The 22557-nt window shown below is 38.8% G+C and overlaps 1 protein-coding gene across 1 annotated transcript in view; it reads left to right on the top strand.

Annotated features, from left to right (window-relative positions):
* Positions 1-1976: 1976 nt before the first annotated feature.
* The window catches only part of HIF1A (hypoxia inducible factor 1 subunit alpha), a 50003-nt gene continuing 29422 nt past the window's right edge, over positions 1977-22557 (top strand). The window contains 3 exon segments of the mRNA XM_080642291.1: positions 1977-2281; positions 22138-22312; positions 22314-22329. Of these exon segments, the coding sequence (XP_080498417.1) occupies positions 2247-2281; positions 22138-22312; positions 22314-22329 (226 nt within the window). The 5' untranslated portion in view covers positions 1977-2246.

Here is a 22557-nt window from a genome sequence, read left to right as displayed (position 1 = left end):
TGAGGTGGGTCTCTTGTAGACAGCATATATATGGGTCATGTTTTTTTATCCATTCAGCCACTCGATGTCTTTTGATTGGACATCAAAAGACATTATCCTTATGTGTCTATTGATCAGTTAAAAAGAGGTGCTATGTGAACTGACTGTTGTTTTATCAGAATTTAATGCTTTGTTATATAGGCCATTGCTTTTACACACCAATATAATTGAAATCCATTACAGATATCCACATTAATTCATAACCCAAAGCTAGACTGTAACAATCCTATATAATAAAAGGCTAATATGCACATCAACCAAACGGTGGAACAACGGGTCACTATGACCGCACTAACCACCAGGGGGCAGACGCTCAACACAGGAGCTGCCCCCTGGTGGTCAGTGCACTCCCACAGGAGGAGCGCTGCTCAGTCAGAAGCTTGGCTCATGGCTGGTGAGCACGGTGGCGGTGGTGGGAGCCTCTCCCACCTCTGTGGCAGTGCTAAGGAGCAGCGAGCAGGTGGGCAGTAAGGAGTGAGGGGTCCCAGACTGGGAGAGGGTGCAGGCCAGGTTGAGGGACCCCCCCCCCTCAGTGCACAAATTTTGTGCACTGGGCCTCTAGTATTACTAATAAGGCAAAGGTGAGAAGTAAAATAATCTAGTGTTAAGTGGAGATATATGTACAATGCTTCTTTACTGAGCTCAGAATACATTCTTTTTTTCGTTTGGAAGACTGACAGACTTGAAATGTGTGCTTCCAAAGTCAAAAAGTGATTAAGTCTTATTCAGTAATTTGCAAAGTCATGTTAAGCAAACAGGTAATACTGGCCACTAGCTTATCCAGTTAACTCTGGTTCAGAGGTCCCCTGCCAGGATTTGATGGGGATGTGGAGAATCCTTCCTCTTCCCAGTCCACAGTTAACTCAATTCCAGGTGGTAAGTCTCAAACTAAGGGTCTTCTCTCTCTCTTTTTTTTTTTTTTTCAATTCATCTATCATTATCTTTTGGCTCGTTTTAAAGCAACAAGAAAGTAGAAGTCTACTTAAAGCCATTTTTCCTACTCTGATATTCAGGTTTATGCTCTTTAATTAAAGCTATATATACATACATATATACATACATACATATATTATTGCAAGCACTTACAAATATGTATATATTTGTAAGTGCTTACAATAATTTCAGATTTTAAGATTTCCCTACCACCTTAACCTACTTCCCTTGAGAGGTTTGCAACAAAAATAATTTGTTTTATATTTCTGTTTGCCATTTACTCAGTAATCAAACTTCATCACAAAAACTTAGTGGACAAGGAGAGTAGTTACCCGTGTGTTCTCTGGCAGAGTGTGTGGTCAGTTGCATGGCCCGTGGTTAGGTAACCTGACAAGAAAGACCTGATAAGAAAGACCTCATTGTAACACATCTGAGCAAAGGACCAAAGGGTTTGCTTCTACGAGTTGAAAATTCTGCATTTTGAACTGGGACTCAGTAGAGCTGGCGGCAAACCTGCAGAGCACAGCCGCCGAGGAGAAAGAGAGCGGGAGACTCGCTGTACAGGAACTGTGCTGCAGACTTGAAACCCACATATCGAAATCCCTTTTCAGCAGCGCCTCCCAAAGTCAGCCACTGTCCCTGGTTTGAAAAAAAAGCAGGTTCCCAGACCAGGCTGGCCGCGGCCCAGATCCTTTCTCTTTCCTCCGCAGCTGCACACAGACGAGCACGTGAGCGCTGCCCAGCTGTGCCTCAGCTGACCGGCTCCCGATTGGCTGAAACAAACGTGGGCTGGGGTGGGGCCTGGCCGCCTGCGTCGCTCGCCATTGGCTCTCAGGGAACCCGCCTCCCCCTCAGGTGAGGCGGGTTTGCGGGAACGCGCGCCGGGCTCCGCGAGCAGCCGCGTCCCCGACTCTCTCCTGCCCGCCCCCCCGCGCGCGCCCCCGCGCGCGCCCCCGCCATTGCCCGCCCCCTGCCGCTGCCTCAGCTCCACAGAGCACAGTGCAGCCTCGTCCGAGGGGACGCGAGGATCGCCCTCGTCGCCGCTGCAGTTGGTCGCCCGGCCGGGCCTTGACAAGCTGCCAGAGGGGAGGCTCCTCTGAGCCCATCCCGGAGTCCTGCGATTGCCGCCGGTTCCTCCTGCGTCTGATCTCACGAGGGGCTGCGCACCTCTGGACGTGCCTCTCCTTCTCTCCCCGCGTGCGGAGAGAGCGAGCTTAGGCCGGAGCGAGCCTGGGGGGCGCTGGCCGTGAAGGCATCGCGGCGACCAATTCGCCATGGAGGGCGCCGCCGGCGCGAACGACAAGAAAAAGTAAGCCCATGCCCTCCGCCTGCCGCGTCCGCCGCCGGCGCCCCCGCCCGCCGCCGCCCGGGCTCGCGGGCCGGCCTCGGCGTTCGGGGGGCCGCCTTTTTGTTTCTGCCTTTCCTCCCCTCCCCTCCCCTCGCTCCCCCAACCTCGCGGGCCGGGCTCCCCCTCTGTCCACGTCGCCATCTTGGCGAGGGGGGCGGGAGACGCACGAAAGTGCTTCTCGGGGTCGGGGGCTGGGCCCAGCTCGCCCGCCCTTCCCGGCCGCCGGGGCCTCGCACCGCCCTCCTTACCCGCCTCAAAAAGCCAGCTTGCCCGTACCCCGATTCGGGTGGACTCCCACTCGCCTGGAAACACCGGTGAGGGAGCCGCAGCTCGGTCGCCGCCGTTTGTACCCGAGCTTCCGCTCCTTCCCGCCCCCATCCTCTCTGTTTCCATTGAAAACTCGGCCCCGGGCGGACCCTGCTCGCGGGTCCCGGCTCCCAAGGGGGCTCGCGGACCCGGTGCCCCCGCGAGGGGCTCGCGGCGTCGGGAGCGATCCTGCCCCGGGCTGTCCCGCTGCGGCGGGTGTCTGCCTTTGTGCCAGTAGGGATTTGCCGCGATGGCCTGAAGACGCTAACTTTTTTAGTTCGCACGTGCGGGTTTTGTTTTGTGTTCACCGCCTTGAAAAAGTTGCCTAGACGGAGGTTTGGAGTAACGGTGATTTAGAGAAAGAGCAACATTTTAAAGAGGACATCAGAATTGGACCCTTGTTCTCCTATCTGTCAAGAGAGCCCAGACATTACGAATGAATATGTGCCTCATTAATTCTTGAAGTATTTTAGTGAAAATGTAGCGGCTGTCTGTATTTAGGCAAACATTTTTTAATGAGATTGAAAAAAAAGTAATGGGATCAGAGCAAATGAAATGCATCACTAAAAATTTTAGAACTGTCCCGTTTTCCTGAATGAAGTATATTAAAGGAAAATCTTCAAAAATATCCGAAGTAAATAATCATTCTGTTAGAACTTCATGCGCTCTAAGTGGTATATTACAGGATTAAGAATTGTTAGGTGAACTGGTGGGATTAAGAGTGACACCCTCTTACCCCCAGTCCGCGCGCGCGCACACACACAATTTGATCCAATTTGTTATTTTAGCCTTTGAGGAAATCATTTTAAGGAATTGGAGATTTATAGTAAGAGTTATGGTTAGTAGATTGGCTTTACTGTTAAATCCTTCCACTCTTCAAGGAGAGATTAATTTCCCTTATCAATATCAACAGAAGATAAACTTGTTTATGTTCTTGCTATTTTGTAGGTGCCTTTTTGTTCCTTATTCAATAAGACCAAAATTGAAGAAAAATTATTTACCTAATTCAAGATAAATTTTAAGTTTGTATACACCAGAGAAAGCACTTATAAAATTTAAAAAGTGACTAAACAGGTCTAGACTGACTTCCAAGAGTTGCCAAAAATAAATTGCAATTAATTTTGCAGAAGTGATCACAGTGCTTTTGATGAAATGATGCGGCTGTTACACTGTAAACCTAAGGCACATTACCTTTGTGTAGTGCCAATTTTCTGTCCGTTTTATATGCTGAATCATACTTAATACTGTGCAGCAAGTTATGCACCAGTCACTTCCTTTTCATAGGCAATATTGTCCTTATATGTCCTTTGTAACTCATCAGTTGAGAATATCCTAAGTGGCTTTAATATAAATGAATTAATTAGCTATTATGCATCACCCCAACTCTAACTTAGTTCTTAGATTTTCCTCAGTCCCATCTGTTATTTCAAACTTTTTCTCATTTGAAAATTCAGCAAAAATTGGGATCAGATTGAATCATATTTCTTAATACAGAGGTTCTTAAATCTGAGAAATTGAGTTCAATGCCTAATAAATGGTGGCTACTTAATTTTAGTAGTTTAGCTGTTTGTTATAGATGTCTTGTTTTTGTCCTTTTCTAACTAATAATTTTTAGATTTTTGAAAAGATAACTGAGAGATTGAGGAGCAGGGGTTTTCTCCTTACAGTTTTTCCATTTTAAATGAGCAGCCAGTATCTGGGTGAGGGAAACAAATTTGTCTTTTTAAAAGAAGGTCTAGAAAACTCATAGTTGAAGAAATAGAAGATCTCAGAACAGAGGATGGGTATAGTTATAATAGATTTAACATAGGGCCTTCGATGTTGCTTCCTTAGGGGTAGGGACTGGCTTTATTTAATAGCACATTGATAAAGATTTTTAGATTTCAAAGGAATGTCAAAAGGCTTATTGTTAGGTTTCAGGTTTCAGACCAGACTCCTTCGAAGTTTTTCAAAAACAGTTATTGAATCATTAAAGTAAAATCTCTGAGAATGAACATTCCTTAACTCCCTCTTTAATTTAAGTCATTAAAAAATCAAGAACCTCTCTAGTTTATTAATAACTTTTTTTTTGTTACAATTTTACTTTGATTTCCACTTGTTTGAAGACTTGTCTGGTAGTTAGAAGTATAGAATCTTGAGCCAAACACCTCTGAGTTAGAGTCCACCCTTTTCACTTTGTTTGCTTTGTGAGCTTGGGCAAATTACTGAATGCTTCTGAGCCTATGTCCTCCTTTTGAAATGATGGCAATAATGGCTAAATTAGCAGTTATTGTGAAGATTAAATGAGATAATGCCCAGTGCCTGGTTTAGGAGTCTTGGTAACACTGAGTACTTGAAAAAAAAGCATTTAAACTAGAACCTTTACACTTCTATGCACTTAAAAACTCTTGCAAGTTCTTCCAAATATCTGTTTTAATTCCTCTTCTCATCACCTCATACATCTTTTCTATGCCTCCTAAAATGAAAAGACAAACATTGGAGTCACAGCTTTAAAAGGGGTTCTTTCTGGTTAAAAAAAAAAAAACAAAAAAAAACCAACACAGTACATTCCTAAGTTATGTTGGCATCTAGCATCAATTATTTTTTGAGCATCTGATTTGTCTATTCTAGTTCCCCTTCACAATTTCTTACCCATTGTTTTCTCCCCAAATAGGTTATTTTTAATTTACTCTGGACTTTAGAAACTAGAATCATGAACACATTCTAATCACACAGATCTTTTCAACAAGGTATTGTGCAAGGCAGTGCTGTGTTAAGACTGGCAGTAACTTAAAACATTTTTGTTTTTATGTTACAGTTTAGATTATTTTATAAATAGTTAATTTTTGCTAAACATGAGTTGATAAAGTTTCCAGTAAAGCATATGAACCTACCTGGTAGAAAAACTGACCTTTGCTTATGAATTTCCGTAGGATTAAGACCATTGGCTTCCATCTTAAGGCAAAGCTTCAAGCATGTATTATTAGTCTAATTTTTGTGGCTCAATTTATATGAAATCAATATTAGTGCACTCTTCCACATGTATGTGTTACTGATGTATGTTGTTTTAGTCTGATAAAGTGTGGTAGTTCATGTGTTCCACTGTAAAGCATTTTGTGCAGTTTGAAGAATGCCCACTCTTCCACTCTTTCTACATGCCGACTTACATCATCTTTGCAGCTCATTGGTATTTAGGCTCAAGGTTAAGATTTTTGTGGTACATTTTGTTGTTGTACATTAAGAATAGTATGTAAGAAAGTGCAGGAGGATTACTCTCTTATTTATTTTTTAAAGAACTTGCAATAAAGTGTTTGGTGGTGAAATTAAAAACTGTTATGCATACATGTTAGAGTTGGGTTTGCCCAGCCAGTGTAAGCTCAGTGGTTGAGCATCGACCTATGAATCAGGAGATCACCCTTTGATTCCCCAGTAAAGGCACATGCCCTGGTTGCTGGCTGGATCCCCAGTGTGGGGCGTACAGGAGGCAGCTGATCCATGACTCTCTCATTATTGGTTTCTATCTTTCTCTCATTCTCCCTTCCTCTCTGAAATCAATAAAAAAATATTTTTTAAAAAAGAGTTGGGTTAGATTACTGTGCATGTTCATAGATGTGTTTTAAAATACAATTTTTAAAATTTTAGGTATTTCTTTAGAAAGATTAAAATCTTATCTAAGACTGTTAACATGCCTGTTTCTCAACTAGAAGAAATAATCTTAATTTAAATGTGTTGTTGGATTCATTTTCTATTAAGAAACTGATCTTAATTAATAAAAAGAACATTTTCTTTTTTGTTTGTTTCTTTTCTTTTCTTTTTTTTTTTTTTTTAGTGTTGGAACTAATTATCCAGTTGATGGATTTTACTTAGCCTTCTGCTATTTGTGTATGTGCTGTGTATGTTTTCTGCTTAACTATAGGATTAGAAAAATAATTTGAAACTAAGATAAGCCAATCTTCTTGTTGCTCAGTATTTTTGGTAAAAGTATGATGAGACTTTTAAGTTAACTATAGGTCTTGGAATTTTAAAAATAATTTTATCCTTCTGTGTCTCCTAGAGCATGAAGAATTAACTATTTTTGTATGTCCATTGAGTTTTATATAGAAATTTGTGTTTTTTGCACTAAAAATAAATAAACCCATATGAGTTTGCCAGACATGACCTTTTTTAGAAAAATATAACATGTAAAATCTACAATTGTGGTTTTTTAAAAAGACCCATAAAATTTCCCATTTTAATCACTTCCTAGTGTACAATTCAATAGTGTTGAAGTATAACCAATCTCCAGAATTCTTTCATCTTGTAAAATTGAAATTCTATAACCACTGAACAACTACTATCAATTTCCCCCTCCTCCTCGCCCCGGCAGCCATCATTCTGCTTTCATATGGATTTGATAACTAAATACTGCCTATATAAGTGGAATCATCCAGTTGACTGGTTTATTTCATTTAACATAATGTCCTCAAGATTAATCTTCGTTGTAGCAAGTGTGAGAATTTCCTTTTTAAGATTGAATAATATCCTGTTGTATACCACATTTTGTTTATCCATTCATCTTTCCATGAACACTTCGGATGCTCCCACCTGTTGGTTATTGTGAATAGTGCTACTATGAGCATGAGTTTATAAACATCTCTTCAAGATCTTAATTTCAGTTGTGATTCAATTTCCAGAAGTGGGATTGCTGGATCATGTGGTAACTCTATTTTTTAATTTTGGAAGGAACCACCATACTATTTTCTTTCCAGTAGTGGCTGCACCATTTTATTTTTCCACCAACAGTGCACATGGGTTTTGTCCACTTTCTCCTCCACACTTGCTATTTTCTGAGAGGTTTTTTTTTTTTTTTTTCAATGTAGCCGTTTTAATGGATGTGTTGAAGTGATTGTATTTTTAAGGGTTTGTTAACCATTTTAAAGCTAACAACAGAGAACAGTTGCCAGTGGAAGCTTTATCAGAAGTAAGGTTAAACACCTCTAAAATAATAAGTTTTCCTAGAGACTTAGAAAAATTTGGTTTGCCAGGGGGTTTCTTTGTTGTTTTTTGTTTTGTTTTTTCTGGAAAAATGCTTACTGTTTAAAATATTCTATACCTGTTCTATTGTCGGTAAGTCCCATTTAACTAACTAGTAACTTTGTTTGAAAAGATTTATACAATACTTGAAATGACTTGTTTTTATAAGAAAACTGGCCCTAGGATGTAACCTTTTAGTTGTTCAGCTGATCTTAACTGTCATGTTAGAACCAGGCTAGCAAACATTTTGTTAATAAATACTGCTGAGTAACATATACTTGCCCTTGAAAGTAACTCATTACCCTACTTTAAGGTATGTTAAAAGTTAGTGGCTGTCACTGTGGAAAACAGTATGGAGTTTCCTCAAAAAATTAAAAATGGAACTCCCATTTGACCCCGTGAACCCACTTCTAGGAATATATCCGAAGAAATCGGGAACACCAATCAGAAAGGATATATGCACCCCTGTGTTCATAGTAGCACAATTTATAATAGCCAAGATTTGGAAACATCCTAAGTGCCCATCAGCAGATGAGTGGATTAGAAAACTGTGGTACATCTACACAATGGAATACTAGGATGCTGTAAAAAAAAAAAGAACTCTTACATTTGCAACAACATGGATGGACATAGAGAGCATTATGCTAAGCGAAATAAGCAAGTCGGAGAAAGATAAATATCACATGATCGCATTCATTTGTGGAATATAATGAACAACATAAACTGATGATCAGAAATAGATCCAGAGCCCTAGCTGGTCTGGCTCATTGGATAGAGCTTCGGCCTGTGGACTGAAGGGTCCCAGGTTCGATTCTGGTCAAGGGCATGTACTTTGATTGCTGGCACCTCCCCAGTAGGGGGTTTGCAGGAGGCAGCTGATCGATGTTTCTCTCTCATCCATGTTTCTAACTCTCCCTCTCCCTTCCTCTCTAAGTCAATAAAATACATTTTTTTAAAAAGAGAAAGAAATAGATCCAGAGACAGAGAAGCATCAAATAGACCCTCAAACTTCAGAGGGAAGGCAGCGGGGCGGGAGGGGAGGGAGGGGAGCGGGAAGGGGGTAAGAGATCAACCAAAGGATTTGTATGCATGCATATAAGCATAACCAACGGACATAAACACTAGGGGGGTGAGGGCATATGCTGGGGTGTGGGGGTGGCCTGAGAGAGGTCAGTGGGGGGAAAGGGAGACATATGTAATACTGCATGTAATACTTTAACAATAAAGAATCAAAAAAATATATTGCTCTTATAATTTGAATCTCATTTCTGTCCTTTCCAACAAAATAAATTATTGTTATCTGTCTATTCAGAAAGAAAAAAAAGTGGCTGCCAATCTATATATCATAACACTGAGTTAAAAAGTTTGCTAAAAGAGGTATATGACTCTGCAGAAAATCAGCTTGGTAAATGTGTGGAAAGTATCTTTACCCTTATTTTATCTTTAGCAAATATTTCTTAAGTCTACTGTAAACTTCCAGAAAGTTTGGACCAGTTTATACTCTAGCAGTGTATGAGAATGCCATTTTCTTGTACTTTATCATCATTAAAGTTTGCTTTTTTAATTTTAAACATTAGCAGTTTGATAAGTGTATTAGTATTCTTGTTATTTCAAGTGATGAAACACAACTCAAACTAGTTTAAGGGGGAAATTAAGGCAGTTGTTGGCTCACAATCTAGCTTTGGTTTAAGGGACAATTAGATATTGAGTATCAGGTGCTGTCCTCAGAGTATCATCCCTGACTTTCTCTTGAGTATTACTTGGTTTATATGCCGTTGCTGTGTTTGCATGTTGGCTTCATTCTGTCACTAATAGGCTATCTATATGATATGAAAGATGGCCATTAGCCTTCTGTGCCTGTATCCATAGTTTGTGATAGTAAAAATCAAAAGAAACTTTCACTTCTAGTACCCATGTATCAGTTTTCTAGATGAATGCCAGTTTGCCCTGCCTGGGCAATTTATTTTTGACCATGCCAATGGGGTTCCCTGATTACATGAGTCAAATGTCTGATTGTAGATTATTTGATTATCTTGATGTAGATTAATTATTTCATTATACAGTATTTTGGATCAATACTGGCATTGTAATGAATGGGCTATAGGTGTTTTTTTGCAAATCACTTGAATTCATATCCTATAGCGTTTTCTACCAAGCATAGTCATTCAGCAAATGTTCTTGCTTTGCCTTTTGGGAACTTAAGTCTCTTCTACCATGGATGATTAGGGTTTTCATTTCAATTCCTTAAGAAAGAGGTAGTAATGACTAATGGTTAAAAGATTAGGCTCTAGAGATTGGCTGCTTAGTTTACCATATACTAACTGTGATTTTGCACCAGTTGCTTTTTCCTCTTTCTACATCTCACTTTCTTCATTTGTAAATTAGAGTAAGAATAATTGCCTTATTATAAGCATTGTCATGAGGATAAAAGAGACATTAACCCATATGAAACAGAACATTTCTTGGCACAAAGTAAGGGCTTAATTAATTAGGAACTGTTATTACATTCCTATTATTGTAATTATTAAGTTGTTTTCAGAAGAGTTTCACTTCCTTGAAATCTCTAGATATTGCTCAGTCAGACTCATTCAAGCCTTCTTTGGGACAATCTGACAAAGGCTGATGTAGTCCCTTTGGTTCAAACATTGTGAACTTATAGTAGTGGTAGAATAATTAGTGCTGCTTTTCCTCTATGTTGATACTTTTTCCCATGAATATCTGGTCTTTGCAAATTAAATGAAGGGGTTATTTGTGTTTTTGTTTGTTTGTTTGTATATACATGTTATCCTAAAATAATCATTTTTCCATATTGTAATAGTAAAGGAAGAAATATATTCTCAAGGTTGTTTAATTGGCTGTCAAAGGTTGGGAAATTAAGAAAGCCTACTTTTCTTTTGGTATCAATTCATTAAATGTCTTTTATGTAACCTGTTAGAAGAAAAGAGTTGGAAATTGCCTGCCTTTGCAGAGAATGTAGCTAAAATGTTTAAATATGTCAAACTGATAGTCAAAGCATTCACTGTGAATGGAAGAAGGGGTCTTTCTTGGATAATGTAAATAAGGTGATTTATTTCAATGGTTCAAAATTTTTGTTTCAATCCTTGACCACTACTCTAGCACCTAACCACTCTATAACAGATTGTTGTACATTTATTTTGTGCATCTAACTTGTCAAGCAAAGCATTGAATTGTTGATGGCTCAGGCCACAGTTGAATATTCAGTTTTGAGTCTTAATTGATTCATCCATAAAATGTACCTTTTTTAAAAAAAGAATATGCTTTTTCTCCTTAGATAGCCAACAAAATAAGTTTTAAAATTCTGATTGAGTTTACCTTTAACACTGCTTTAACTCTGTTGAGCAAAGCCCTGCCATGTTGTAACTCCCACTTACTAATCGCTGAATCTGTCTTCCATATGACATCCTTTTGAAATATCTTAAGGTAGTTATCATGTCTCTTCTATTCCTAAGTAAAAACAATTTATTTTAATTTTAAAATTTAATAATTATATATATGATTTGTGGAACAGCATGGGTTATATTAAATACTAGAGGCCCAGTGCATGAAAATTTGTGCACAAGGGCGGGGGAGATGTCCCTCAGCGCGGCCTGCCCCCTCTCACAGTCTGGGAGCCCTCAGGGGTTCCTAAGCCGCAGTCTGGCCTCCCTCTGCAGGAAGCAACCGGCCTAATCAGGGGAAGGTGCCCCCCCATCACCCCGCTTCTGCTGCCATTGCCGGCCCTTGCTTCTTAGCGCTGGCCCTGCCCCCTGCCCACTGGTGGGTGGGGGGCGATCTGGGGCCAGGCTGGCTGGGGGAGGGGCTGTGAGAGGTTGAGGCACAGCAGGTCACACCCTGTCCAGTCTCTGCAGAGGCATTGCACCTGGACAGGGCTCGCGCTGCTGCCTCTGTGGCTGCTTCTGCAGAAGGGGTGGCACTGGGCTCAGGACTGCACAGCGCCCTCTCCCGCTGCCTCTGCGAAAGGGGCCGCGGTGCTGGACCAGTCCGTGCTGCTGCCTCTCCTGCACCGCCGCCTCTCCCACACCGCCACCTCTCCCACACCGCTGGCCCTCAGCCCTCGCAGCCACCATGGCTGCTGGCGCTTGGCCCTCACAGCCCCTGCGGCTTTGTCCAGAAGACGTCCGGTCTAATTAGCATATTATCCTTTTATTAGTATAGACTAGAGGCCCGGTGCACAAAATTTGTACATGAGGGGAGGGGTCCCTCAGCCTGGCCTGCACCCTCTCCAATCCAGAACCCCTTGGGGGATGTCCGACTGCCGGTTTAGGCCCGATCCCTTTCAGAATCTGGGACCGCTGGCTCCTAACCGCTCACCTACCTGCCTTCCTGATTGCCACTAACCACTCTGCCTGCCTGCCTGATGCCCCTAACTGCTCCCCTGCCTGCCTGATTGCTCCTAACTGCCTTTGCCTGCCTGCCTGCCTGCCTGCCTGATCACCCCTAACTGCTCTCCCCTGCCGGCCTGATTGCCCCTGACACCATAGCTTTGTCCTGAAGGATGTCTGGAAGACGTCAGGTCTAATTAGCATATTACCCTTTTATTAGTATACTAGTAGATGTGGACTTCAGTCTCAGGTGGACTCCGAGCGCTGCCACTTACTAACGGTGTTACTTAACCCCTTTTTATAGACAAGAAACAGGATCAGAGGGTTTTTTGGGGAAATTTATTTGGTAGCCTTGGATAGGATAAATTAGTATAGAAAACTAAGCCATTTGCTTTAGAACTTTTCCTTTGTCATTGTTTCCAGAATCTTTATCATGCTCAGGGTTTTAAACTAAATAGGAACAACTTTCTGGGTATGATTTCTATGTGTTTGCCTTTATTCTGATACATGTGAATTTTTTTGTTATATACATACATGATTATTAAAATTTATATATCTTCTCTTATATTAAGTAATTAAAGACACATTCTTCTCAGTACAAAAATACACACATTAAGTTTAGTGCCATTGACTTCTTAAGTTCCAGTCTCACGTCTGTTACTGTCAGAAACTATATAATAAGGGAAATGGAAAGAAAAATATCTACCAGCTGAGAGAGGGAGGTAATGGAAAGGGAAAAGAGTGGTAGAGTAGGTGATATGATTTTGGGAAAGCAATTAATACAGCTGTTATTCAAAGGTTACTTTGTAAAAATTATTTCAAAGAATTTAGAAAACCATTCCACATTACCACATTTTTCATTTGGTCATCTTTGAAGCCTGATCATGATCTAATATTTTTGAAGCCAAGTTATTGGATTTTATTAAGTACACACTTTATTACTGGCCTGTCCTTAAATTGTACCTTTAGCTTCTTATTCCCAGCAATTGTACCTTGCTCTATGCAGTATTGCCCAACCCACTCCGCTCAATGTTCTTCCTGACAAACATAATTGTCATATTATGCATATGTAGTTACAGCTAAAAATAAATTTTTCTTATTTTTTCAGAATTTGCTAGTTAACCTGTTAAATCTCTGCTATAAGACCTGCTAATGGTTCTCAAACTCGTGTTGCTTAAGAATCACCTGGGTGTTTAGTTAATATGAGGAATCCCAGGTACCCACCTTCAGAGATTCTGATTTGGTAACTCAGGAATCTAAATTTTACAAGCGCCAAAAGATGAAACATACACCTTGAACAGATAAGAGTGCTCCCCAGAATCACCTGTGAAACTGTTTTTAAACAGACATGCCAAGCCTACAATTTGAATTTCCAAGGTTGGAATCTAGCACGTATATATCTGGGGCCTAAAAATTCTGGTGGTGATTGTGATATTTACCACCAGTCAACCACTGACTAATCTGGTCTAAGTCCTTAGTGTATATAGTTACTGAGTTCTAAGTATGTGGCAATGTAAATGTCTTGGAGGCTCACTCTGTTTCCTGTATTTATAAAGCATTTGGGCAGATTTATTAAGAGAAAGTTTTGTGTGGTTTTTTTTGAAATTTATTTTTATAAAGAGAAAGTTTTAATAAACCATTTTGAGTGTGAATGAACAATCCTTTTCCTTCCCTTCCCTTCCCTTCCCTTCCCTTCCCTTCCCTTCCCTTCCCTTCCCTTCCCTTCCCTTCCCTTCCCTTCCCTTCCCTTCCCCCTCCCCCTCCCCCTCCCCCCTCCCCCCTCCCCCTCCCCCTCCCCCTCCCCCTCCCCCTTCCCTTCTTCTCCTCACCCGAGGATAGAGAAACACTGATAGTTGCCTCCTGAACATGCCTTGAACAGAGATTGAACCCACAACCTTTTGGTGTATGGGACATTGTTCCAACCAACTGAGCCACCTGTCCAGGGCAAGAAGTATTGTCTTAGAGCAGAGGGGCTCAAAGTGTTCTCCAGACCAGCATTAATTATACTAATTTGTTAGAAATGCAGATTTTCAGGCACTATACAGAGCTCCTAAATCAGAGACTCTGGGGGTAAAGCCCAGTAATTTGTGTTTTAAGAATCCCTCCATGTGGTTGTGGTGCAAGCTAAATGTTGAGAACCTCCATCTTAGAGAAAAAGTTTCATATCCACATTTTTTGTGTTATTTATCTGGTACTTTACATTGTAAGTGATCAGGGATTTTTTGAGAGAATCAATACCAATTCTGAACCAGGAGAGAATTGATTGAAACCACTATTTAGGAATAATCTAAAATACGTGTGTGTGTGTGTGTGTGTGTGTGTGTGTGTGTGTGTGTGTTGTCAATCCTCACCCTATTTAAATAAATAAAATAAAAATAAATATTTTTCCATTGACTTGTATTTATTTACTTGTTGATTTTTTTTGTCTCTGTATTTTTTTTAATATTTATTGTTGAAAGTATTACATAAGTCCTTTCTCCCACATTAACCTCTTCCAGCCCACTGCCATTCCCCTCCTCTCCCCCTAGGCCTTCGCCACCCCATTTTCTATGTCCACAGGTTATGCATACTAGTATATGCATACAAGTTCATTGCTTGGTCTCTTCCCACCTGCCCGCCCCTGCCTGCCTTCTGAGGTTCAATAGTCTGTTCATGCTTCTGCCCTAGTATGTCTCTGGGTCTATTTTTGATCATCAGTTTATTTGGTTCATTAGATTCTACATATGAGTGAGATCATGTGATACTTACCTTTCTCTGACTGGCTTATTTCTCTCAGCATAATATTCTCCAGGTCTATCCATGCAAATGGTAAGAGTTCTTTTTTACTGCCATGTAGTATTCCATTGTGTAGATGTACCATAGTTTTTTTATCCACTCATCTGCTGATGGGCACTTAGGCTGTTTCCAAATCTTAGCTATTGTAAATAGTTGCTGCTATGAACATAGGGGTGCATATATTCTTTCTGATTGGTGTTTCTAGTTTCTTGGGATATATTCCTAGAAGTGGGTTCACGGGGTCAAATGGGAGTTCCATTTTTATTTTTTTGAGGAAACTCCATACTGTTTTCCACAGTGGCTGCACCAGTCTGCATTCCCACCATCAGTGTACTAGGGTTCCCTTTTCCCCACAACCTCACCAACACTTGTCCTTTGTTAATTTGTTGATGACAGCTATTCTGACAGGTGTGAGGCGATATCTCATTGTTGTTTTGATCTGCACTTCTTGGATGATTAGTGACTTTGAGCATTTTTTCATGTCTCTTGGCTTTCTGTATGTCCACTTTGGAGAAATGTCTAGGTCCTTTGCCCATTTTTAAATTGTTTTGTTTGTTTTCCTTTTGTTAAGTTGTATGAATTCCCTATATATTTTGGAGATTAACCCCTTATCGGATGTATAATTGGCAAATAAATATGTTCTCCCATGTAGTGGGCTCTCTTGTTATTTTGTTGATGGTTTCTGTTGCAGTGTAGAAGCTTTTTATTGTAATGTAGTCCCATTTGTTTATTTTCTCCTTAGTTTCCATTGTCCTAGGAGATGTATCAGTAAACTTATTGATACGAGAGATGTCTGAGATTTTGGTGCCTATGGTTTTTTCTAGGACTTTTATGGTTTCACGCCTTACATTTAAGTTGTTTTTTTGTTGTTGTTGTTGTTTTTTTTTTTTATCCATTTTGAGTTTATTCTTGTGTTTCCATTGATTTTTTTAAAGAGAGTGGAAGGGAGAGAGGGAGTGAGGGAGAGAAACAGATAAACATCCATACGAACGAGAGACAGAGACAGAGACAGAGACATTGATTGGATCCCTTCCACATGCGCCCCAACCTGGATCTGGGCCAGAGATAGAAACTGCAACGAAGGTACTGCCCTTGACCAGGGAAACCCAAAAAGCCTTTGGTGCAAGGGCCTATGCTCTAACCACTTAGCACACTGGCCAGAACCAAAAGCATTTTTTTTAAAAAGTTGATTTCAGAGAGGAAGGGAGAGGGAGAGAGAGATAGAAACATCAATAATGAGAGAGAATCATTGATCGGTTGCCTCCTGCACGCTCCCTACTGGGGATCGAGCCCACAACTCTGGCATGTGCCCTTGACCGGAATTGAACCTGGGACCCATCAGTCTGCAGACCAGTGCTCTATCCATTGAGCCAAAGTGGCTAGGGCAAGCATATTTTTTAAAATAAACAGAACATAAATATACATTAATATAAATAGTTATAAGTCTATTAGCTAATTAATGTATAAATAAATGTGACAAAGATTTCATTTTCAGAATGTACCCTCTAATTTAAAATAATGATTCTTTTTCCCTATTTATTTTACTGCAACATTAGAATATCAAGTATTTAAGCATTTTTGTGAGGTTATTGGAAGGTGAATAATCCATCTTTTTTCTAATTGTGGGTATTTAAGAAATATTACCATGCCAGTAAGATAATGATCACCTAAAGCAAGAAATTTAAATTGCTTTCAAAAATAAAATAAGTGTATATATGTTTTGAATATTTTCCTTTAGAAACGAACCATTTCACCTGTATTTTTGGAATTTCAAATTATGAAATGCTGAATTTTCAAAACCTGAAAATTAGATTAGAATGCAAAGTTGAAAGTATTAAATTATACTGCTTACTCGTTCTTAACTTTCCTCTTCTTGGAAAATAAGTTTAAAAGTTAGTTTATACTAAAAGTCTTTCTGATTTTTCTAACAAATGCAGGTACATTGATGGTATCAGTTTATTAGTGAATTTTAAAGTACAAAATCTGTAATTCTGTCATCTTGAAAATCTATTGCTAATATTTTGTAAACTTTGCTAACATATATCATTGTATCTTTCTGGTTTTATCTGCATTTATAGATGATATGTCCATATGTATGTGTGTATACATATATACACATTTATTTCTCTATATACTAGTAGACATGCATTACATACCCATACAGAGAAATGGATTCATGCTCAAATTTCATTGTATAACTTGCTCTTTTTACATAGTACAATATTGTAACATCTACTGTAAGCACAGATTAATTTTTGTAGATGTTTCCTTGTCTCCTAAAATATTATGTTACTTGATTTTATAAAAAGATTATTGCTGTAACTAATGTTTTGTCAGTTAGGGATTGACCCTGGTAACTACTATTGAATAAAGGCAAGAACCAAAGATAACTAGAATGTATGCTCCATGAGGGTAGCAACTTGGTCTCTTTTGTTTATTGAACTATGCCCCATGCTGAGAACAGGGTTTGGCTCATAGGAGATGATTAAGAAATATTTATTGACTAAATCAGTGGTCGGCAAACTGCTCGGCTCACGAGCCGCAGTTTGCCGCTCTGTTGACTAATGAGTTTGCCGACCACTGGACTAAATGAATGACATTCTCTAACATGATTATACTAAAATTTGATTTTTAAGTTTATTGATAATGATTAGAACTCAAGACATCTTTCTGGAAAAAATAATTATGAATAATAGTTAGATGTCCTAAAAATGTAATTTATATTTAATTTGAAGTGTCAGATTTTTGCTATTTTTTTTCATTAAGTATGGATTTTTAAAAAGTAAACATCTGTTTGAAGTGTTCTGGTTTTGTAGCAATTATCAGATAGAAGGTATAACAACAGATCTTATTAATAATAAGAATACTCCTAATAAATATGAAATACTTGTCTAAGAGTAACCAGGCTTGGAGAAAAAGCCACTAGGATTAGAAATCAACTTAAAGAAACTTTCATGTCTTAATGATGAAAATTCTAACACTTTCTTGAAAAAGGCTGTAGAAAACAAAATGAGTCAAATCTTGTGTTTCCAGCCGGGCTAGAAAGACATTTATAAAAGTGATAAAGGTGTTGATTGTAAATTGATTAACAACATTAACTATCACTGATGTATTGTCCTGACCACATACTAGTAAGCTTAGGACAAAACAATAAAAGACATTGTAGATTGTAGTGATGAAGAAAATAATCTTTAAACCTTGAACCTCTTTTCAGCAAATTTGTATCCTACATTCTCAGCTCTCTTCTCCCTGTGCCTCTAAATCTCCTCTCTCGAAAGATCACTTAACTCTCCTTGGTGATATTTGTGCTGTTCCCTTTATACTGCTTGGTTGATTTTTTTCCCCCACTTACATCTATTTACCTGTATTTGTAAGTGCTTATCCAGATAATCACAGTAAATCCAATAGTATGCCTTATTCATAGTTCTGACATTATTATGCTGTTTAATTATGATTGTAATCTGTAGGATCACAGGAGCACTGATAAAGCACAAATTCAGGGATCCCAAAAAGAATATTCAAAGGACAGTCAACCTTCCATGAGCTGAAGTCAAGGTCAAATAGCAGATTTGAGCCAGTACTAAAGCCAAGTAAAACACACATCCCTACTAATAGTACAAAGATAAATAAGTCTGTTTCCTGTCTTCAAGAAGCTTTTAAGGATTGTTGAGGAAGATAAAATACAGCAAAATAACCAAAGTGGTCAGATCTAGGAGAAAGGAGCAGTTTTAGAAGACGGAACAGAAACAAAGTGATGCTAGAGTTAAAAATGGAAAGTTTCTCACATAAACTTACCAGGCCACATATTCAAGAGTACTCCAGGCAGAGAGAGCGGGGTGAGTGAACCAGAAGGAATGGAATACAGTAGGTCCTCGGGTTACGTCAGAGATCCGTTCCTATGGTGCGACGTAATGCGATTTTTGCCCTAAGTCGGAACTCACCTACATAAGCACCTACATCACTCACATGGAGCACGTACACAACAGTAATGAAGTGAAACAGTAAAAAAAAATTAAAAGAAAGATAACAATTCCTGACCTTCACTTGTAAATAAATAAAAAAAAACATAAAGCACATATGTACATACATCGAAATGATGGAACTTTTTTTATATAAATAAATGGGAGATGACAACGTAACCCGAGGACTGTCTGTATTATGCTTTTGATTAACTAGTGTGTCTGAAGAACGTGGGAATTGAGGGTGAAGAGATGAGCAGGGAGCTAGATAAGGATGGGTTTTGTTGGAAATAATTATACTTTGCCCTGTGTACATCTGATGGAATTGTAAGGACATAATATCAGGTTTCTTATTTTGGAAGGATCATTGTGATAGTAATTTGAGGGAAAAATTAAAGTGAAGTAAGGGAAGGATGAGTTCAGTCAGTGGTTCCCAAATTTCACTGTGTATCTGCACCTTTGGAGTTTTAAAAATCCAGATTTGTGGGCCCTGCTTCAGATCTACTGAATCAGAATTTACAAAGATAGAGCCCAGAAGTTTGAAATGTTGCTTAATGTCCCTTAAGTGATTATCATGCAACTAGACCTGCATTTGGGGATATAGCTATTTCAGTAGACTTAAGTGGGAGGCTGTTTAAGCCTCATCAGGGCTGTTTTGCTTATCCATATAGTCCTAGTACCTAGCACAGTCCATGGTACTTGATAGATGCTCAATAAATATTTATCGAATGACTGTTTCTTGAGTGTAGGAGGTTATTCTGAGTTTCAGGAAGGCTATATCCCCTCTTGTGTTTTGGTTCTCTAGAGTTATGATCATTAAATTAGCTAATACATAAAAGCAGTTAACACAGTGCCTGGTGCATAGTAAGTGCTCAGTAAATGTTAGAAGGGGAAAATTCTCTTCAATCTTTTCTCTCATGATACTTTGTGTGTGATTTAGGTATCTTGGCAATTGCTTATGCCTAGCCAGATATCTTGAAGTGAGTATGCAGATTGATTTTATTGTAGGGATCCAGATATTGAGCAAATACAATACCAACATTAGTGTGAGCTAAGATGTTCAAATAGTTTCTCTGTACAAATTAAAAATGAAGTATATTGGGAGTATATGCGGTAATGTGCTCTGATTCTCTCCCCTTTGTGGTTGGCAGTACCCGTTAAAGGTTGCCTTGCTTTGGAGAAATGGTGGACAGTGAAGCAGAGAACATTGCCATTGCAGATGCCTTTCAATTAGGATTTTGGATTATGAGCAGACTCCAGGAAAGAGCCCTGGCCATGAGTCCCTCCAAATAGCTTAGGGTCAAGTCCTAAATTTAAAGCCAAACCCTGTACCTCTTTTATGTCTTTGGAGATGTGAAGAAAACATATTTTGAACTTTATAATAATGACTTAAGAATACTTATCTTGGTAATTAGAAATTTGTCTTATAAATTTAGTTGCCACATCTTGAGCAATCATAATCTTCAAAGTTCTGGACAATACAAGTATTTTTAAAAGTATGGAGATAATCCATCACCATGGTTATGGTTAGCTTGATCAGACAAAGGTAATGAAAAGGATTTAAATTTTCCACAGTTTTGTTTGGGTAGTCATTTTGGTAACTTAGATTTGGTTGAGTATCACTTTGTTTCTGACCTTTACTTGTGGTAAATAAATAATAAAAAAAAGGGCTACTAAGTCTGAAAGTTGCTGATAAAATTCGGATCATCTAGTAATTGTGGCATTTGAACTAATATTCATGTTTATCATGAGATCATTGATTGGCACTCTTTTTGGTGGTTTTACTTGAACCAGATAAGATTCTGTTTTCCTCTGCCATCGCTGCCTCTCAGCTTGCCAATTTAAGAGGGGAAAGAAATGAGGGAAACAGTATCCCAGATGCTAGGGGACAGACACACTGGATCTCTCCTTCATCCCCTTCCCCCGCCGAACTTTAGTATATGTATAAAATATATTTTTAAATACTTTTATTATTGTACACTTTATTTTTAAGTTCAAATTTAAAACATTTTCTTAAAGTCAATGAGGACAATGAGGCAGTTTTAAGGCACATAAAAAATAATGTTTCGTGTTATTAACATTGTTACATTTTCATAGCCTCGTTGTCTATTTTATTTTAGTTTTTTAATTTAAATTGTATAGCATTGAGAAAATCCGGGTTCACATAGGTAAGTAGTTATAAGTAGTAATAGTTTTTAATAGCTCACCTTAAATCTAAAAATATTCAAGTTAAATTGATCTGGATGCTTGAATTGAAATTTTTATATCAAAGTTCAGTTCTAACAACAGTAACTGTTGATATTCCTTATTAAAGTATAAAAGTCAGAGAAGCATATGAACCTGAATAAGTTCTAAAAACTATCTTATCACTGTTGTCACAATACAACTTGTTATTCACATGTTATTACAACACCTGGGTTCAAATCCCATCCGCTACACTACTGGCTATTTTTAAACAGCTGCATCCCCCATTTCATCATCTGATAATATTTAACCAATTTATAGGTTGTTAGAACTAAGCACCTTGTAGAGGGCAGTGTTTGGCCCATTGTAGATTTTAATAGCTAGCTATTAAAGAAGAAGTTAAGGACAGAACCCAGTTTAGCTTTGTTGCTATGCAGTTAAGCAGAGAAACTCGACTCTGCATGATCTGATTTATGAAAATATTTTTTACTGATCTTATTCTTGGAAGAGTTTCCCAAAGATAACTTATTAACACCTTTGTTAATCTTTATTAATACATTCCTTTAAATTCTTAGTACTGTGCCACATCTTTGTTTTTCATAACCCCACATTTAGTTAGTACCTGTTGTGCTAGTCATAGATAAGGGGCTTTTAAGGGAGTAAGCAACCTGAAAACAGTAGTTTATTATAGCTGCTAATATAAATTCCTATAGCTTATAGTCACTACTGCTCATATGGTAAAAGGGAGGGTGGGAGAGTATTGGAGTCAAAAGAAAACTTGAGTCAAAAATTTATTTGTAGCTATTACTGTTCTATCTGTTTAAAAACACCTGCTTTCAAGTTACTATGCACAACTTCCATTTCTCTAGACCTAATCATGAATTCTCTATGTTGCGACTTTTTGAATGGCTATGAAGATGCAGCCTTCATATACAGGCTATTTTTCAGATTTGGGCTAAAACAAAAACATCCTCTTCAATTTGACATGCCAGAGAGGAAACACCTGTTTCAGGCAGGTTTAAAGCTTCATCTTGGACTTCTTGTTGAGAGATTTTATGTCTGCAGTAATCCAAAAATTTCTATAGCTCTTTATTAAAAATACTTTCATGTAGTAGAAAAATCTCTATATAATTTAATTACATAGCATCTTCTAATCCTTCTGTGGTAAGCAAAATGTAAATTTTATTCAAGCAAAGGCAAACTAACAAATTTTCTGTCTCTTTTTCTCCCCCCACTCCCATTCCTTTTTGTTATATAGGATAAGTTCTGAACGTCGAAAAGAAAAGTCTAGAGATGCAGCCAGATCTCGGCGAAGTAAAGAGTCTGAAGTTTTTTATGAGCTTGCTCATCAGTTGCCACTTCCCCATAACGTGAGTTCGCATCTTGATAAGGCTTCTGTTATGAGGCTTACCATCAGTTATCTGCGTGTGAGGAAAACTTCTGGATGCTGGTGAGTTGTTTTATTAGGGCATACTAGGCCTAAAAATTAGAAATTAAAAGTAATTAGAAATTATATTTAGAGGATGGTCATACTCTCAATTCTTCCTTAATATGATTGCCTTTTTATTACATGCTTTAAAGCTTCAGACCTTTTGCCCCTCTTTATTTCCTGCCCCACCTACCTACCTATTTCCTCCCCCACCTCCCTTCACTGAAGGATACGTTTACTTATTTGAGA

Source organism: Plecotus auritus (assembly GCF_963455305.1).
Source record: "Plecotus auritus genome assembly, chromosome: 1".
Classification (NCBI taxonomy): Eukaryota; Metazoa; Chordata; class Mammalia; order Chiroptera; family Vespertilionidae; genus Plecotus; species Plecotus auritus.
This window is presented reverse-complemented; position numbering and strand designations above follow the sequence as displayed.